The 19,749-nt window shown below is 28.9% G+C and overlaps 2 protein-coding genes across 11 annotated transcripts in view; one reads left to right on the forward strand and one right to left on the reverse strand.

The window, feature by feature from the left end:
- Positions 1 to 16,455, reverse strand: part of LOC114945378 (gamma-aminobutyric acid receptor subunit alpha-1) — a 122,576-nt gene extending 106,121 nt beyond the window's left edge. The window contains exon 1 of one of the 2 annotated variants that reach the window (XM_085482017.1): positions 15,590 to 16,455. The gene's annotated coding sequence lies outside the window, so the exon portion shown is untranslated. The remainder of the gene's footprint in view (positions 1 to 15,589) is intronic. The other variant, XM_085482019.1, reaches the window with a different exon arrangement.
- The window catches only part of LOC114945376 (uncharacterized), a 31,354-nt gene that overhangs the window by 9,808 nt on the left and 1,797 nt on the right, over positions 1 to 19,749 (forward strand). For 2 of the 9 annotated variants that reach the window (XM_029321591.2, XM_085482023.1), the window contains exons 1-6: positions 6 to 4,267; positions 5,120 to 6,249; positions 11,544 to 11,708; positions 18,258 to 18,495; positions 18,602 to 18,895; positions 19,359 to 19,660. In XM_029321591.2, the coding sequence (XP_029177424.1) occupies positions 5,728 to 6,249; positions 11,544 to 11,708; positions 18,258 to 18,495; positions 18,602 to 18,895; positions 19,359 to 19,573 (1,434 nt within the window). In that variant the 5' untranslated portion in view covers positions 6 to 4,267; positions 5,120 to 5,727 and the 3' untranslated portion in view covers positions 19,574 to 19,660. Of the gene's footprint in view, positions 1 to 5; positions 4,268 to 5,119; positions 6,250 to 11,543; positions 11,709 to 18,257; positions 18,496 to 18,601; positions 18,896 to 19,358; positions 19,661 to 19,749 lie in introns of those variants that run through there. The other 7 variants (XM_029321593.2, XM_085482022.1, XM_029321597.2 and 4 more) reach the window with 6 other exon arrangements.

Genomic DNA, 19,749 nt, shown 5'->3' on the forward strand with positions numbered 1-19,749 from the left:
TGAATATTTCAATCAGTATCGATCTATATCGCGTGTGTGTCATGAGTGTCTGTTACTCTTTAAATCCTATGATGTCGTGTATTCGTCGTATTCGTAGAAAAATCTCCCTTCCATCCCACGTGCAGTCCCACATATCAGGCTACCATTATACACATTATACTGTCATTCTGTCACTTCGGAAAAAAAAATCTTTCCCTCGCGATAATGTGCGTGCGTGTGTCGTGTCGCGCGTGTAAATATTTCAAAGCGCTATCGATCTACCGCGCAAAACATGAGAGTTTCATGAATACCGACGTGATACCGATCACCCTTATTCTCTTGATAACACGATGATTGATGATACGATGCTTGAATTTTTCGCATGAGATTAACTTGGTCAAATATTAATAAGACTGCCGCACCGAGATATTACTTAAATTTCGAGATCGCATTCTGCGCGCGGCACTACTTTGTTATTGGATTGCAAGATCGAAGTAAGTTGTCATTTACAAATTGAATTCTCGTATAAAAAGCCGTACTCGCGTTATTTGCCACTTGCGTTTTATTAACACAAAAATGTCATCACACATCGCGACCGGTGAAGTTTCATTCATTTGTATTATCCGCGTTATCTTGTTAGAGATGCAAGATCCGAACCTTGGCGTCAATCGCGTGTGTATAGTGTGAATATTACAATACGAGATCGATCTGCACGGAACACGTGTTTCACAAATGCCCCTGTCTATCGTGACTTTGACGTTATTTTTCCTCGCCTGTCTCAGATGAATAGAATAAACGCGGAATTCAATGCCATTGAATATATCTGATACGAATGAATAATATACCATTTATATACTTTTACATGGCGAATACAATTGTGAAATTATATGATATATATAAAAAAAAGTTTAAGCTCAGTCATCAATGTTGAAAACATAAATAGATAAAAATCCTTAACAATTATCATTTTCTTTTACTTTGCGCTTTACCCTTGTAATGCGGCTGTGCGCACTCACGTCAATCGAATTATTCGTAAATATTTCAATATATAGTAGTATCGATCTACAGAGCAGCAAAGCAGGCATTTCAAGAGAAAGAGTATATATTCGTGTTTTTACAACTTTATTTTTTCTAATGTCGAGATAATATAACTGCGTGGTTTTTCTATCTGATTATTTTTATGCGCCAAGTATTTTTTGTATCTTTTATCACAAAAATATCCAACAAACTAACGAAAGATAACGCACGTTTTTATCATAATTTTTATAATTACAATTTATTATACCTTATAAATGTATAAAATAGAAAAAAGTATTATACATTTTTTTTCGCGCTCAAGAGGATATTTTTTATTCATATAATCGAACATCTCAAAAAAACGTGATATATTTTAACCGTCTTCTCTACGTGAATATTTCAAAACGATATAAATCAACTGTAAATCATTCATTCCTATATCCATTTCTATATCCCTCTCCCGCTTTCGTTTTCGTCGTATATAATAGTGCATTTAATTATTACGCATTGTGTCCTTATCATGTTGTGAAAAATATTTATAGATCTTCGCATTGCAAATTCTATGTATAAAATTGTAGCTTTTGATCAGTCGTTAGTTTTGTGTCGGTGTCGTTTGTAATGGCATTCCGACAGCGGTGATAGACGACCGTCTCGTCCTTGTCTATGCATATACTCGCATATTATCACGGAGACAGAGTTGCTCGCTTGTTTTCCACATGTAAAACTCCAAAATTTGCAGGGAGTTTGAACGATTGTTTCCTCTAGTAATTGCAACCATTTGCGGTCAATCAAGTTAGCGTAACGATCGGAATTTCATGAAAAAAATATACGCGCAAAGAGTTTGTTTTAATACAACTTTTTAGTATAAAGTTTTTCTCTTCAACGAAGTAAAAAATCAATATCATGTTAGACTATGTTTTTTTTGTGTGTATGATATACTGCGTTGTATAGAAAAAGATAAAAGTCACGATGAAGTCAGAATAATCGATCGAGATTAGCTTTGAATTTCACTCAAAGTATGACTATCAAAATAACTGATTGATGAAATTGAGATATATGAATAGAACAATAAAAATAAAAAAAAATAGAAAGAAAGGTTTTAACTTAACAATTTAACATTAAGAATAATTAAATAAGGAAAAGTGATTCTTGTTTTAAATTATAATTCGAAACTCTTGAATGTTAAATAGAAATATTTATTGAGCAGAGTAATTATAGCTAGAATAATATGTGTGATTAATATGTGTAAATGTTTAAAATTTAATCCATCAGATATTTAATTATATAATTATAAAATAGTGATATTGATAATAATTCTGAATACTTTCATATTCACTATTCTGACAGAACTTAAAACCGCATACACTACTTTAATGTAAATCCGAAGATAAATGTTAATCTCAACTTTACTACAAGGAAAAGTTGAATTTTCTCCACGATACGTGACTTGATAGCAGAGCAAATTCGGCGGATTTCGTTTAGAAATCAACGGGATAAATTTCCGTAGTTTATTGCCGCAGTATCGCAGCATTCAGGCAATTTGTTTCTCTTGCACGTAATTATTAAAACTCTTTAGATGATCGACCTTCTCGAGTTTCAATATTTTTATTTCCTCTAAATAAAAACGAAATAAATTATTTTTATATTATATTTTATTACACATTTAATTTTAGAATACTAAGAATGAATATATAACATATATGCTCACATATATCTTATTTAGTTAGAAAATTTTATTATTTAAATGTTTTAACATTTCTTAAAACATATGCGTTAGTTTAATTCGACATATTGTATTAAAGCTTATGAAGAAAGAAAATGATACTCTCTTGAAAACGATAGCCTTGTTTCTGTAACTAATATAAACTCACGGTCACGTACCTTGCCAGCTATAGATCCAATAAAATAGTCAAAGACGTTTACCTCGTTAACTGATTTGCATCATTATCAAAGTAAGCAAATCATGTATTTAAAATATCAAATTTAAATTATAAGTTGCAAAAATACTATTTTATTTCGAAATCAGATTTTTTAAGAAAAATTTGACTTTGTAATATTTATATTATAAAAATAAGACATACGATTAGAATGTCGTTTTTATTGTATATATCATCTATATTATCACAAATGTGAATAGAATGTTTTAAATATTTATTTTGCAAGCTTTTAAACTTAGAATTAAATTAGAAAAATGTCGCAAACAAGATAAATTCAATAAAAAAATCTCTAAATATTTAATATTATAGCATATTTTTATCGATAATATTAGTTTAAAAATCACAGTTACAAAGTATTCTAAGATTATGAGAGATTTTATTCATTAAATGATTTCAATATAGAAAATCTTGGCACTGCAGTCAATGTACTTCAAAAAATATTCAAGACTTCGAGTCGATATAAATTGCATTCTTTATTATTATCGCATAAAATGCACAGCATTAAAAGGAATCAAATAAATTTCTCGTTTTTACGCATCTATGTCTGCGCCGTATGTTACTGGCAAAGCAGTCTACTTTAGATCAATCGAGAGACTATTAAAGCTTCTGCTGTTCCTACGACGAGACAGTCCACCACGAAGTGGCAAACGTTAGTCGACGTATATACTATCGTGTCTTTTTTAATCTGATATCGCACATTTATTATCCTGCGGTCAATTTAAATTTCTCACAAATTTAATTTTTCAAAAAAGTGCGAAGAATATCAAACAAATTTAAATCCAAATAAATTTTGATATAAAATGTATAAATTATTACATACCGAATAGTGCATATTTTTTAATAAGCAAACAAATAATATTGTTAAATATTCAAAATAAATATTACATCACTAGTGAATCTAACGATCGTAAAGGATAGCACGAGTTGCATATCGCTTTTTGAAATGTATCAGATTAACAAAACATTAAAACAATCTATTCGCATGCGACCTTGGACGTTAAAATTATTGTTTCAATTATCGTTCAACGACTTTGATTTAACAAGTGTACTTTTCGTTATTACTCCACTAAGTGTATCGAATTATAAAGCTTGTACATTTGATCGATAAAGTAAATTAAACTGAATCGCAACGATGTTAACGAATAATTTGATACTTATTCCACATATTGAATTAGTGTGTTTCGATTTTCTCGATTTTTATTATTTTTTGACTGCGTGATGTGTTCTTACGTGTTTACGTGACACAGTGACACTTTTACAACTAGAAGAATAATAATTGTGAGGTGCATTAAGTTAACGCGATCTCTAAAGTTATTTATTTAGTTAGCTTGAAAGTATGCAGTTTATTTATTTTGTATCATATATCGTATGTATCTATTATATGCGTGAAATTATCTCGAATTTATCTTATTATTAAAAATATATTCTATACATTTTAATATAACAATTAATAGGAAAAATAATAGAGAGAGAGAAAGAGCAGATCGTTTTTAGATTTTCAATTATATTTATAGTATTTCGAACAAGTCATTTCTCGACAAAACATCAATCTTGTTTAATTATGCAGGTTTCTTTAAAACTTTCTTTTCTTTTATACATTCTTCTAAACTATGGATAGTGTTCGGAGAAATAACGTGAGTGATGTTAACTTAGTTTTCAGATATAAATTCATGATTTCTTAGACTGCTCACGTTTTTTAAAAACACAGAGACATTACATCAACAAATAGGCGTCACAAAAAAATTAATCTAACTTTTGCACATCTAAAATGTTTTAATAAAATTTACATATTCGACAGACTAAAAATATCCTCAAATATTAACAACTTTAGAAATATTAGCAATAGTTTTCATATACATTGAAAATAAAATAGATGCATATATTTAAAAAAATGTTAAACTATTTAAATAGAACAGATTATTCGATAATTTTGTGCTTTATTATATACTAGTGTCATTTTTATATAGTAATTCAATATATTTATATATAATAAGACATTAAGATGTTTAAATTTTTCTCATTTCTATTTTAATATATATATATATATATATATATAATTGAAAAAATGTGCGCATAGATTTTATCCGTTCTCAGTATTCTGAAGTTAAGTTTCGATTATCCTCCGTGTATTTCGGTCGAGAGATCGCGCGACAGAAGATCGTTATCATTCTTTTCATTCGACCTAGATCAGCCACGCGAGTGCTTTAGTACGACACGGCAGTAAAAAGTCGGTAAAAGTTAAGCACCTCGGAACATTTCCGCGAGTATCCTCTGTCAGAGGATTGATTGTCAGCGCCTTAGCACGAGCGGTTTAAACTACGATCTTAATGTTGTCCGGTGTTACATCACGCCGATTTCTCCTGGGCTCGGATAAAACATCATACGCCCAAATTGCCGTTTATAAAAATGTATCATTAATCTCGCAATACACTCCGCCGTAAATTAGGCGGCTGGGCCCGGAAAGGATCGTGCGCAAAAAAAAGACCTTGTGTGTCGGAAAAACGGCAAAGTCTAAAAGACGAAATCGTGTATCGGAATTTAAGAAAAACCTAAAGAAATGCTAAACGTCCCCGTATTGCCTTGTGATCGTCGCGCACCGCCACCACCAATGTCTCTCTTCCATGCGCATCCTCGAGCACCCGACCGAATCGGCCGAACGTAACGAACGGTCGAGTAAAAAGCCAGGAAAAGAAAAAAACACACACATATATATATATATATACATATATATATATACATCACAAGAAATATATACGCCGATATAGTGACCTGAAATCGCGCATTGACGTCAGTCATGAATCTTATGTTCCGCAAGAATTTCGGAGGCGAGAAGGGACCCGGTGGTGGCGGACTAACAATAAGCGGAGGAGGACTGGGAGAAGTCAGGCCTGTCCTAGGCAGCACCGTTTACGGGACCGGGGCCTCGTTCGGTCAGCTAGGGACGCGTTTTGGCGCGGCGCGCGTCGGCCAATCGGCGGTCGGCGGCGCACGTGGACCCACAGCACGACGCAGCCGGGATATCGGATACTATCCATCGATGGGCGATCACGAGCACCAGGGGCACGGCTATCGTACTCATTTGTTCCTGTCGCCGCCCGCAGGTGGGGCACTTGGCTCGCCGCCGGAGGAACCGGGCGAGCGGCTGGGTCCGCCGCCGCGCCGAAATTCGGGGCCGCACGTCATCAAATGGGGCGGTGGCGGGCCCGTCAATTCCGGGCAGGGCGCACAGACTGCGAATCAAGCCAGGAGAAAGCAAAACCAGATGAGCCAGCAAAAAGAACCTTCCGATCCACCGACCCCGACTGCGTCTAGGCAGGTAGGTAATATCATTGAAAATTATAACGAATTCGAAAGCAGGATGGCCAGCAGACTCAATGAAAAAAATTCCCGGACTTTGTCAGATTTTCCAAAACCAGAAATTAATTTTTTCCCTGATTTTTTAGTATTATTTTTTCTAAATATATAATTTGCATATATCTATATGATAAATCAATTAAATGTTAAATCATGAAATCCTTGAGATATTTTTGTCAACAATGAAAAGGTTCGGAAGTTAAAAAAGCAAAAATTTAAATCAATTATACAATCTGCATTATGTACGATAATCGAAACAAACATGTCACTATAAACTATTTAAATAATCACCTTTTTCATTTATATTATATCAATTTTTTTAGTTTTGTCTTTATCAAACACATTGAAATAAAATAACACGCCGATGAAAATATAAATGTAATATATTTTTAGTTAATTTTTACATTAAAACTATATATTAATTTTACAAAAAATTTATTTTAAATTGCTTGAAGTTTTGCATTTATTTTGTGTTAAAATGTTAAGTTAACATAACAATTTCTGTGGACCGTTTAGGACATGTGATATCTGTTTAATTCAACACAAATTTTTCAACTGTGTTCATTCACAGAAAATTGTCTGAATCTTTTATTTAGATGAACATAATTAAGTTTGCATGATAAAATATGTATTTAAAAAAAAAAAAAATATATATATATATATATGTATATTATATTATATATAATAGATATAATATATAAATATATGTATATATATATTTTATCTATATTGATAAGCAAAGTTAAAAGTAATATTAGTCGTGGAATATAATATAAAATAATATAATAAACTATTATAAGCATCTTTTGTTTCTTGTCACACACGAAAAGCTATCAGTAATGTTATATTTTCAACTAACAATAAGCAATTATAGTAATTTTCTTTACAATAATCATAAAGATGAGGAACAGAATTAACGCGCAATCGCGATATTAAAATTATTGTGAGTCAAGAGATGAATGTGTTGCAGTAAGGTTATCTTAAAGTTTGTATCATAGCGATATATGTATGACGTATATGGCAATATTTTTAATTCATCATTGCTCAATCGTTTTATGCGCAAATGTAGCAAAGTGCTGCATTTAATTACGATGAATTAAAAAATTAGCCAATATATATACATATATACGTATACATACACATATATACATATATTTACATATACGTATATACATATATGTATCTCATAATCTCATTAGCTCATATTACTTTCGAACTGTCGTCAACACATCTACATAAAAAATTTCAGGTTATATATATGAAATAGGCTTGTCCTATAATTTATGATAATTCTATTCTATATTCCCATACAAATATGGTTTTTTTATTTTGTATTGATATATGTATATTATATTATACATATATATTTTTTATTTGGATTTATAAATAATTTTACACTCGTAAATATGATTTAATCAATTATCCACTCAAGAGAAGACACTAAATCTTATGATAAAATTATTTTATATTTTATTTTAATCTTTAAAAAATGAAAATTAATCAAATGTAGTATAATAAATATCAAGTTTTTTAACAAAAATTAATTACGTTCGATTACTATAATTATTATTAGAATCAAGTGCTATATCGTCATAGTTAAAATGAGCCACCAGATAGCGAAGAATAAAGCAAAGTTAGAGAAAATATATAGATCATTTATGAAAGGAGTGGTATAAAATAACATCTCTGCAACACGCGAAGTCGCTATCTTATTGCGCATCATGATGATTTAGAAATTATAAATTCGTGATGCAAGTATTCGATATACTCAATTTAATTGTATAGTATACTATTGACTTCTCATTCGATTCAAAAACTCCTCATATCGCATTCCCATCGCGATATGTCTTCGCCAAAATTTAATACGTCGTTTTCCACACACAAGAAGAGACAGTTTCGGGTTGCAGTCGCATTACGTAGCATAATAGTGCAATAAAATTCACGGTTGCATCGCTTGGTCGACAAACGGAATTTAACGAGTGTTTAAATTCAGTAACAGACTGAGGGATACGCAATAATGACATAATGACATTTCATTTAATGATCATCATAAAATTTTGCTAAAGGACAATATGATTATTAATTTTGACATTAGAATAAAATATTTTATATACATATATGTATATACACACAATATTCTCGTAATATAATTATTACGATCGAGTCGAGAAATAAATCAATGCACAAGAAATATTGGAAGATATAAAACGATATATGAAGGAGAGAGCAAACTTCTTGTTATACTTTTCGCATGATCGAAAAGAATGTGCAGCATATGACGTAACGTGCAGAAATTCGCGATTGAAGTATTGCTGCGGCTTTTACAATCTAACGAAGACTGCAGTGTCGTATAACGATCTTTGACCTTTACAATGCGTACCGTGAACATTTACCATCATGCATACCCGCAGCGCAACACGATTAAATATCAAAATAGGCTGTTTTCCGCGTATTTCAATATGCAAATGTAAAAAAATGTTTTCCCACGCAGAGAATCGCGTGCGAATTGCATTTCTTATTGCAAAAAAAGATGCGAAAGTTTGCATTCTAAAAACGCATTCTATAAATGAAATGAGTACAATTTGTCAATTTTCAAACTCGACATATCTCTTTTGCTTATTTAAAAATAATATATAATACAATGAATATTACATTAAAGAAATAGTTTATTTTTTTTAATGTAAACTTGTCTACCACAAATTCAATTTACGAAAGAAAATGCAAATTACATTAGATAAAATTAACAGACAACATTTAATTTTATATCACATTGCAAATTCTACTCATAAAAAACTAAATTATATTTATGCAATGTAATTTCGATGTTTAAACATTAATGCTAGCGTTATCTCATCAATTGTTTTCGAGTTGCAATATTCTTCTTGTTAAAAAATATATTATTTTTTAAGAAAACACTGGACAATTTGTAAAACACTTTATAACGCGTTGAGTGCATGTGTTTGATTATAACTGATTACAAGCGTTTGTTTAATCTGCATACATCTTTAATCTTTAATATTAATATATCGAGAAGAAAAAAATGACGTAATTAATGTTTCCCAACTATTATTCTTGAATAAGTTAGCCATTTAGCTGTCTTAATTAATACATATATATAAGATATAACATCCGGCATTTTTAATATGAATGTGTTTACGCGCACATGTAAATATATTTGTTTAAAAATGATAATGCATAATATTGCAAACGAATGTATATCGTAGTAAAAAAACAATAGATGAGTTTGTTTCTTATTAAACAATAAAATCCTATTCTATATTTTGCTATTTTATATTTTGATCATTAAAATAATTAGGCAGTATTTAGAATTAATTTAAATTTTATAATATAAAAACAAATCAATTTTGCCATGTAAAAACAAACGTTTTTTAAATCTAGCTGCGTGCCGTGCGTGTAAACATAATGCAAGTAGAAGTCTTGTATTAGTCACTACGTTATCCGTCACACTATTTTTACACATTAAACAGCATGTAAATTGTTATCGATTCTGTCATTTTTTTTTCTCCGCATATGTGCATTTCGCACAATACATTAATGATGTGCACCTTAGAGTATTTTCTACCATTATGTATGTGGAATATTGAAATAATATATAAAATCAGTGATATGATATGTATATAGAAAAACGTGAAAAATCTCACAATTAAATTAAATTGCAAAAAATTAGAAAAACTCGGTTAAGCAGAATTGATTAAAGAGAGGAAAACATAATTATAAATAACGTTTTCATTTTTATACACTAAGAAATAGCAATAAATTATTTTATTCCAAAATATATATCTCTTTCGTATATATTCTATTCGATTCTGCTTTGTAAAAGACAACATTTCACAGTTACTAGGGCGTAGAGGAATAAAAAATTACGAAGCGGTGTGATCAATCGCTAACGCCGAGCGTGCTTGCAAAATTGACATGCAACGTAAACCATGCTGCATCGCGCGTACGTGAACTATAAAACTGTAAGGCTTTACGGGAGCTAAGAGGTGAAACGTACGGCGGGAAAAACGCGAGCAGACCTACCGATGGTGACCGTTTGCGCAAGAAGTAAAGGACGAGTCGAGTCAGACGCGAAGCGCATACGTACACATGCCATGCTATGTCTTTTTCGCTTATAACCACTGCCTATTCTTATTTTATTTGAACACGTATTATCTCTTGACATCTTTATTATTGCGTGTATAAATGTATCTGGATAAGTTTATATGGATCTATATATGTACACATATTGCATATACACACCTACCGAAACCCCAATTCTTTCATTTTGAACCTTGCGATGACTCATAAATTGATATCGATCATTTTAAACACAGTAAAATTGTTTAGTATATAAAATGCAGAATAATATATACAATTCAGCCATTATACATAAAATCAGAAAAACTCTTTTATAAAATTTTTTAAATATAAATAGGTATTTTTTAAATTTATATTAAAAGCAAATGCATCATTATTCATATATGTATATATATTGTGTATATACAATATGAATAATTAGCTTTTAATATAAATTTTAAACGTATATATCCCTCTTTTATAATCATATCGTTACTGCAAGATATGTACAATATATTTAAAATTATATAAGATAAAGTTTAGTATCTAAATATTTTTAAATATTTTCGATTTTTAATGTAAATCCAATTTTAATTAATTAAGAAAACAATTTTTCGTTTATCTTAATACGATACTAGTGATTTCCGATGGTAAACAAATTGCTCTAGAATAATTTTTAGCTTTTAAATTATGTGTGTATTAAATATGCATTATCAAAAATTTTAGTAGGTCTAATTATGATAAAATTGATTAAGACTATTTACATTTATTATATAAAACAGCTTCATTATATTTGTGCCTTATTAAATTTATATTATTATACATTAAATAAAATTTATCGTTATATACTACAATGAAACAAATTAAATTTGTTATTTACTTTGATTTGTAAATTGCCAAAAATAACGGTATCAGTAAATATCGCACTTGCTTACAATCAAATTAAAAATCTAATCTGGGAGAGAATTACTGTAGATATCAATTAAAATTAATGAGACAAATATATTTTAATTTTGTGCATATATGTTTTGAATAATATGCATTCTGTAGTGCACAAACTATATGAGATAATTGTGCACATATAATTGATGTGGAAGCAATTTCTTAGATAAAATACAGCTGTTAATATTAGTGTTATGTATATCTAATTATAATTCTCTAATTGTATTATCATTTTAGCAGGTGACTTTCAGCGGTAACCGTACTTCCGGCACTTACACACCCCTAGTAGTTTCCGGAAACAGTCCACCGCGAGGCGAACCAATTTCTTTGGCCACTTTGGACCGTGACTGTTTTATCATACCACTGGCTTCTCTCGAACGTTTTTTACCAGCGGGTGTACCAGTGAGTAACAAAAAAATTTATCTTTGATTTATTTAACCCCAAATAAATATATATTTTTTATACAGAAAGTTAACTCCGAATTTGTGAAAAGTAATTACATGTACAAGATATTTGTTATTTAAAAACGAATTTTATTAACTAAAATTTCGATAAAATATTCAAATAATTTTTGAATAAAACATTATAAAGAAAATTATTAAGAAGTTATGATAAAAGAAAATATTTTTTTTCATGTTTTCGAGTAAATTGGCTTGAAATTCCATAAGAAAGTAGTAGTTCCAAAAATTACAAACGTAATTTTACATTAAAAAATTAAAAAATTTTTAAATAACCAGCATTGGACTTTAAAATATTTCAAATCCGCTTGCAGATTTTTTTCGTTTGTATACTTGTTTGTAATAATTTTTGTTCCATTTGTAGTTGCACGGTTTAGAAATTACAATTGTTTAAACAAATGGTCAAAACTGAACTTTGTCAATTTAAAAAATTTTTCAAATATGCTTTATTTAAATTATTCAGACTCATTCATTTATAGCAAATGCAATCGAAATTAATATTGGAAAAAGCAGATTTTAAAAATATTAAAAATTAAAAAAAAATCACTTTGGACAATTTGTTTAAACGATTGCAATTTTTAAACAGTGCAACTACGAATAAAAGGAAAATTACTATAAATTATTACAAACGATTCTAAAAAAAATCTGCGCAAGCAAATTTATAATATCTTAAAGTCGAGTGCTGGACATTTTAAAAAATTGTTTTATTTTTAATTCATAAAACTACAAACAAAATTATTGTTACTACAAACATCACAAATGATTCTAAAATGATTATTCTAAAAAGATAAAAAGAAAAGCGCAAATGGAGTTGATATCTGAAAGTATTCGTTCCTCCTTAAGATCGATATCGATCTATCTCCGCTTAAAGTCTTACTCAACTTAGAAATATGCTTTATTTTTATCACGCATTCAGCTATTTAAATCTATAGAACCTGACTTTTAATAAATTAATTTTTTAATACGGAAAATGATAATATTTTGTTTGTAATAGCAATAATTTTTCTCGTTTGTAGTGAATTAAAATATAAAAAAATTTTTTAAAGTACCATCACTCGACTTAAGATATCTCAAATCCGCTTGCGCAGTCCTTTTTAGAATCATTTAAAGTTGTTTGTAGTAACAATAATTTCGTTTGTAGTTTTATGAATTATAAATTTTTTAAAATCTTTAAAAATGTAAAAAATTAGAAAATAAATTATAATTTTTTATTTTTTAATTTATTACAAACAAAATTATTGTTATTATAAACAACTAGAAACGATTCTTAAAAAGATTGCGCAAGCAGATTTAAAATATCTTAAAGATCATGCTAGTCATTTAAAACATTTTTTTAATTTTTTAACTGATAAAACTAGAAATGAAATTATTGTTATTACAGACAATTATAAATTAAGTGCTATCATTTCCTGTATTAAAAATGTTTTTTGAAAACTTTGATGCTAGGTTTTCACATAGCTTTCATTCCTCATTAATAATTTTGTGAATCAAACTTTTTATAAAAATAATAATTTTATGAAAGTAATAATAAAAAAGTATATTTAACGTATCGTTAAATTTTATAGCGTTATTGAAGTATTAAAATTTAATATTCATTAATTAGTAAATGCGTTCCTTATAAGCTTACAATAAATAAGAAAGTTTAATAATAATTAGAGAATCTGGAGGGCCTGCATTGCATCTGATATTTTCGCTGATATATATTTATGCGTGATTTAAAATATATAAATATATTTAAATTATACATATATATAAAGCAGTATCCAAAATAATTAATATTAACAAATATAATATAATATACATACAATTAAATTTACTTTATCCCTTCAACAGATATTTAATTAAAAAATTCTACTAACTTAAAAATCTAACATACACAAAATCTAAAATAAAAAATCTAACTTAAAAAAAATTGTTTGAGTCTAGTTTATGATAAATAATAATTTAGTTGTTAAATACAATAATTACTTAAAAAAGCAATCATGAGAAATCTCTTACATATATGTATATAAAATTTTCAAGTATTTTTCTTAAATAAAAATTATAAACATTTTTTATATTGAAAAATTATGAATATTTTTTAAATTAAATGTTTTAATTGTCATAAAATAAAAGTAAAAAATATATTGTTATATGTATTGTATTATAATAATATAAAATGGATCACTTTCGCAAAGATGGTGCAATTATTTTGACATGAAATAAAAAATTAAATAAGTTATACATTACTTATTTCACAGTTACAATCGTTGTTCGATGCTTTCTTGAGCTTGCTCCTTTTTTCTGATTTATCATTTTAGCGCGAATTCATAATTAACAATAAGTGTTTTCGCACGAGTATTGTATCATGAAGAAACAGCAAAGAAGATAAATAAGAAAATGGAGAATCAGACCCAATGTAATATCGAACGACGGCAAAGCAAATTACGAAGTGAGAAATATATAATTTATTTAATTTATTATTTGTTATAAAAGTAATTGCTTCATCTTTGCAACGTTGATTATTTTATACTATTATGTCATAATACATTTAAATAATAGTCTTAGAATTTATTTTATGAAAACCATTCAATAAAATATATATTTATTAATATTTTAGATATACATATATAAATATTTTACAATTTTTAAAGAGATTTATTATTTAAATTATTTCTATCAATATATATAACAATTAGAATATTATTTATCATATCTTATATTAAAAAATTTTATGTTAGATATTTTTTTATTAAATATCTTGTTAAAAAATGAGTGACAAATTTAATTGAGTTTAATAATTATATTTATATGTTAATATTAATTAATTTGGATACTGTTGTGTGTGTGTGTGTGTGTGTGTGTGTGTATGTGTATGCATATAATTTGAATATATAATTATATAAAATAAACATGAAGTAAATAATATTAAAATATTCAAATATAAGATTATAAAGTTTTTGTTAAAAATTTACATGTACTAAAAATAAAATTTTCATTTAATTAGTTAACGCATTTTTTAGAATTTAGTATTTAACATTTATGAGATAAGAATATCAGAAATAAATGAGACAATTTTTATTCTGCTTTCTGTGTATATTTAAAAATATTTAATATAAATGCATTTTATTAAAAATTTTAATTATCTTAAAAATTGAAATCTAAGAGTTATTCTTTCGTTGTTACGAAACGTGAACAATTATCAGAAATGTTTTGATAATTGTCCATATCTATACACAAAAGACTTATTGGAATTGATACAGCTTTTTTTGATCTTTATACTATTAAATTAAGTATTACTTAGTCATAAAACATATATTATCATACATATTTTTTTAAATATTAATTTTAAGTATTAATTGATTAAATCGAAATTTTATTTTTAGTACATGCTAATTTTTTATAAAAATTTTATGATCTTATTTTTGAACTTTTTAATGTTCCTTACATACAAGTCTATTTTTTACTAATTTTAATAATCTTATTGTTTTATATTGCGATTTTTATAGACTTAATAGTATTAAAAATTTTTAATATTTATTTCGAGAAAAAATACTTCAAACTTCAAAACGAGATCTAAAATATCATTGGCATAAAAAAAAATTCGAAACCAATAGCATATCATCATATTAATATATGCACGGATATTTCGCATTTTTACCTCGAATTTTATCTCTTGTTACCTCAGCAAGTATTATTTACATAGTAAGAGTGCCTCAAGATGCATAGAGAAAAAGAGACATGATATTGAATTACACAGAAGTTCAGTCATTATTTATACATATTTGCTCCTGAGCAATTGTCATGAATATTAAAACAAAAAAAAGTTAAACATTCGAGACTCACTGGTCGATGCACCGTTGTTGCTAATCCTTCGAAGTAATCCAATTTGAGAGATAACTGGTCACTTTCACACAAATCACTTTAATCACACAATGCTCTGCTTTTATATCGCATTGACTGCGATTCCACTACACTTATCGAGATTTTATCATACACGAAAATCACGCGAAACAGATTTTGTGTAGCTTCGCGCGCACACACACATATATACACGCGACGTTACACGAAACCCGACTTCGATTCTCGGAAATTCGGCGCGATGACTTCAGCTCCCTCACACATACTCATATATGTACACATTACATTTATGTACATACGTGTGTTGATCGGAAAAGCGCGACTAATTGCACGATCTACCGCTTAAAACTGTTACGATTCGACACTCGAGATATTATATATATATATATATATAATATATTTATTCAGCACGAATAATCGACCGAACGATCCTCGACCACCTTTCACGAAGTTCATTACGTCCGACCTAATTGCGAAAAACGTGATTGATTACAATCGCGGAGACGAATCATCGACACTCGCCGGCTCGTGGACGTCCGAAAACTTCACGTCTCTCCTCCGAAATACCGAAGAAGTCGTCGCTCCGCCATTACTGGTACCGGCCTGCGAAGTACTTTGTCCTTCCTGCCAGTAGCTTCAGCACGGCTAATTTCGATCGTGCGAGTCGGCTGTCGCGATTTCCGGCACTCGCCCGTCACTTTCCGCGTCGAATTTCCCACGTTTCCGAATACTTTTCGCGCTCGCGACGCATAAATTAACGCGAATCCCGACGAGACGTCCGCCACCCGTCCGATACTTGCGACGTCCGTTGAATGGATTGCCGTTTACCAAAAATTCGAAAATTTCACCAACTTCGTACTGATAAAAAATCAGGGCACGCGGTTGGCACCCCTCGGAGACAAAAGAGTGAAGTTCTTCGCGGTCCGCTAATCAGCGCGAAGATGTCACTGCATGCGCATAAATAATAAATTTCACTATAGACTTCACTTTGCGAATCGCCCACATATTATAGAATAAAGAAATTATATATTTTAAATATTTTTTTTATTATAAAAGAGATTTTTACTAATATATGTAATATATATAAAATAAATAAGTAAATAAAAAACTCGTTATTAATTTTCCCGCTTTTTTCTGGATTAAATATATATGAATCTATCCGATATCTATATACATTATATAGATTATGGATTATAGGGTTGGTAAGAACTGTCATACCTCATCTCTAGAAAAACGCGGCTATAATGGAAGTAAAAAAAAGGTTAAGTAGCTTCATACTTTCGGAAAGGGCGGAATATTGTATTTAAACAGATAAAATTAAAATCTTGCACTTGCGACTACAATAAAACAATGTATTTGACGATTGCACATAAAATTTGGGGAACGAGGTTACAATGTCATGGAAGTAATAAAAGGACATCGAAAATATATCGTACAATTGTAATTTGTTATAGATATATATGTTATTATGTTTTTTTTATCCATCAGGGCTTTTAATTTATACACACGAAAATGCGGCCAAAAACATTGCATCATTGCACTCAATTTCATATCGAATTAGCGAGAAGGAGACATCGAAATTATGGACTGGATGTTGATAAGAATCGCCGTTTCTTCCGGTTAGAAAATGAGCAAGAAGGGTGAGATTTTTACGCACGCAAGCTTTGACTCGTGCGCTATATTTTTTTTTCTTAACAAGAATTTATCGGAAAAGTTTATCACGTCATGCAATCTTTTTCTTTACTATTCATATACTTCAATTATCAAACTAGTAATCAAAGTTTATTAAGAAAACACACATAATCACATAAATAAAAACGTATTAGTCAAAATTTTATTTATTACATTATTGAAACTTAATTTGCAAAGACTATTTAATTTACAAAAATAAATTCAATAAAATTTATTTAAAAAAATGACTATACATATACTTATATCAAAAAGACATTAGAAATAATATATTCCAAAAATGAGACAGAGAGTATGCAAAAATTACTTCATCATGCAATTATTCATCTGTATTTTAAAAAGATTTTAAAAAATGTATGTTTAGTTTACTGTGTGTGATAATTCTCTCAACATCATAGATCTTATTTGAAATTTAAGAAAAATATTTTTAACTATATATTAATTTGTAAAATTTATATATACTATATATGTATGTATATACATACATATATACATATATATAAAACTCTAAATTCTATAATTTAAAAAACTTGATTTAATAGGAATAAAAGTAAACTAAGAAAGTGCTAAAAATTTATAAACTGTAAAACTTATTAGATTTTAACATCATAGCATATAAAAAAATTAAACAATAAGAGAATCGATTAATTATAAAATAGATATAATTAAATGTAAATATATAATTATATATTTACATTCTAGCTATATCATACATTTTCAAATGTTTTTTTTTTATATATTATATATTGCAAACCTTATATAATCTAAATGATATATTATCATGAGAAATTATTTCAAACTATGATTAAATTCTTTGATACATTGTCTAATAAAAAATTGTCTGAATGAATTCATGTGTAACTAATTTCTGAGTGTTAGCAACATTAGTAACATTTAAATAGTAATATAACTTTTATTTTTTCTGTTTTGCAATTTGAATTTATGATCTTTGATTTATTTAAAGCAAGCTCCTGTTGCTGACAAGAAGAGGCCAGGAAGTCCTTTATCGGTCCTCGAGGTCGAAGATCCAAAACAATGTGTTCTCGCGCATTTTATGACGCCGCTGGAACCTTTAGACCCTTTAATGGAATCTCCAGTATCTCGTCCGCTTGTCTTACAACGCGACACTGCAGCAGAATTAGTCGCTGAGATAGCACCCTCCGCGTCGCAAAGTATCTTACTTACAAATATGGAGAAGAACGGTACATAAAAATTTTAGAATATTAAGAAAATATGTGATAATGTGTGACGAATGCTTTTTAAGATCGTAACTGAGATCTTTTAACTGAGATTTTTCATTCATTTCAGCGGATTTCCCATTTATTACATATTATCTAATAAACAAACAGAACACGGATCCCATGGACTTTTACAATGAAGTGCAATGCGCGGCCTTACGTAAGTTCGATCCCCGAGATCTCAGATATGCGGCCAATCACACATTGGATCTGTTCAATGAGGTAGCGACTATTGCAAGACCGCCGCTTGAACCACCCGGTGGAAGACCACCGATTCCATCCACCGGATATATAGTGTCAATTTTCAAAGTTTTTGAGGGTGACGATGGTCTTAAGTTTGAACAAAATTGGCTCTATTGGACAGGTAAATAAATACATTGCTTATTGTGCTATTTTGTTTCATGTATGATGTATTATATATTATACATAACTTCTATATACTTGCATACAGAATGTAACTTTATGATATACATATGGATATAACAACACTACTAATAAATAGGAAAAATTTTATCATTTTTTAATTCAGTTCTTTAATATGATTTAAAATATATATTTTTAATTTTAATAATTGTATACTATATATTTTGTAATATATATATATATATATATATATATATATATATATATTCTAAAATATAGATAGATATAATTAATATAAATAAAAATAATTTTAAATTCAATTAAAAAACTGAATAAAAATGAATGAAAAATTCTTCCATATGTATATCATAAAGTTGCATTCTGCATACAAGTGTTTAGAAATTGTTTTATTCTGACATTATATCGAAATATATATATACATCATCTTGTATATTATATTATAGGTGCGCGTATGATGTATCGATACTTGCCAAAATCGGTGGGTCTGAGGCGCATCACCTTGCACAAATCGATATCGCAAGGCGATAAGATGTATTTGTTAATCTGCGAGTGCTCGCAGCTGCAAGACAATTTATCCGCTGCGGCAATACTTTTACCGGCACTTCGCGCGCGCTTATGCGGATACACCGGGCTTTATAGACCCTCCGTGTGTTTCTGATTCCTTACCCAACTGTTAGAATCTGCGAGAAGTATTGTTTCGAATTGCATTACATGCATCTCTCCACAGGAAAATCTAAGCGAAACGGTATTAATTCGTTTGTCAATCACATTTTAATTTATTCATCTAAATTTTTATTTGTGATTGAAAATATTAATATATGTATTTCAACATTA

The sequence above is a fragment of the Nylanderia fulva genome, unplaced genomic scaffold (assembly GCF_048542155.1).
Source record: "Nylanderia fulva isolate GAGA-0341 unplaced genomic scaffold, ASM4854215v1 Scaffold2, whole genome shotgun sequence".
Classification (NCBI taxonomy): domain Eukaryota; kingdom Metazoa; phylum Arthropoda; class Insecta; order Hymenoptera; family Formicidae; genus Nylanderia; species Nylanderia fulva.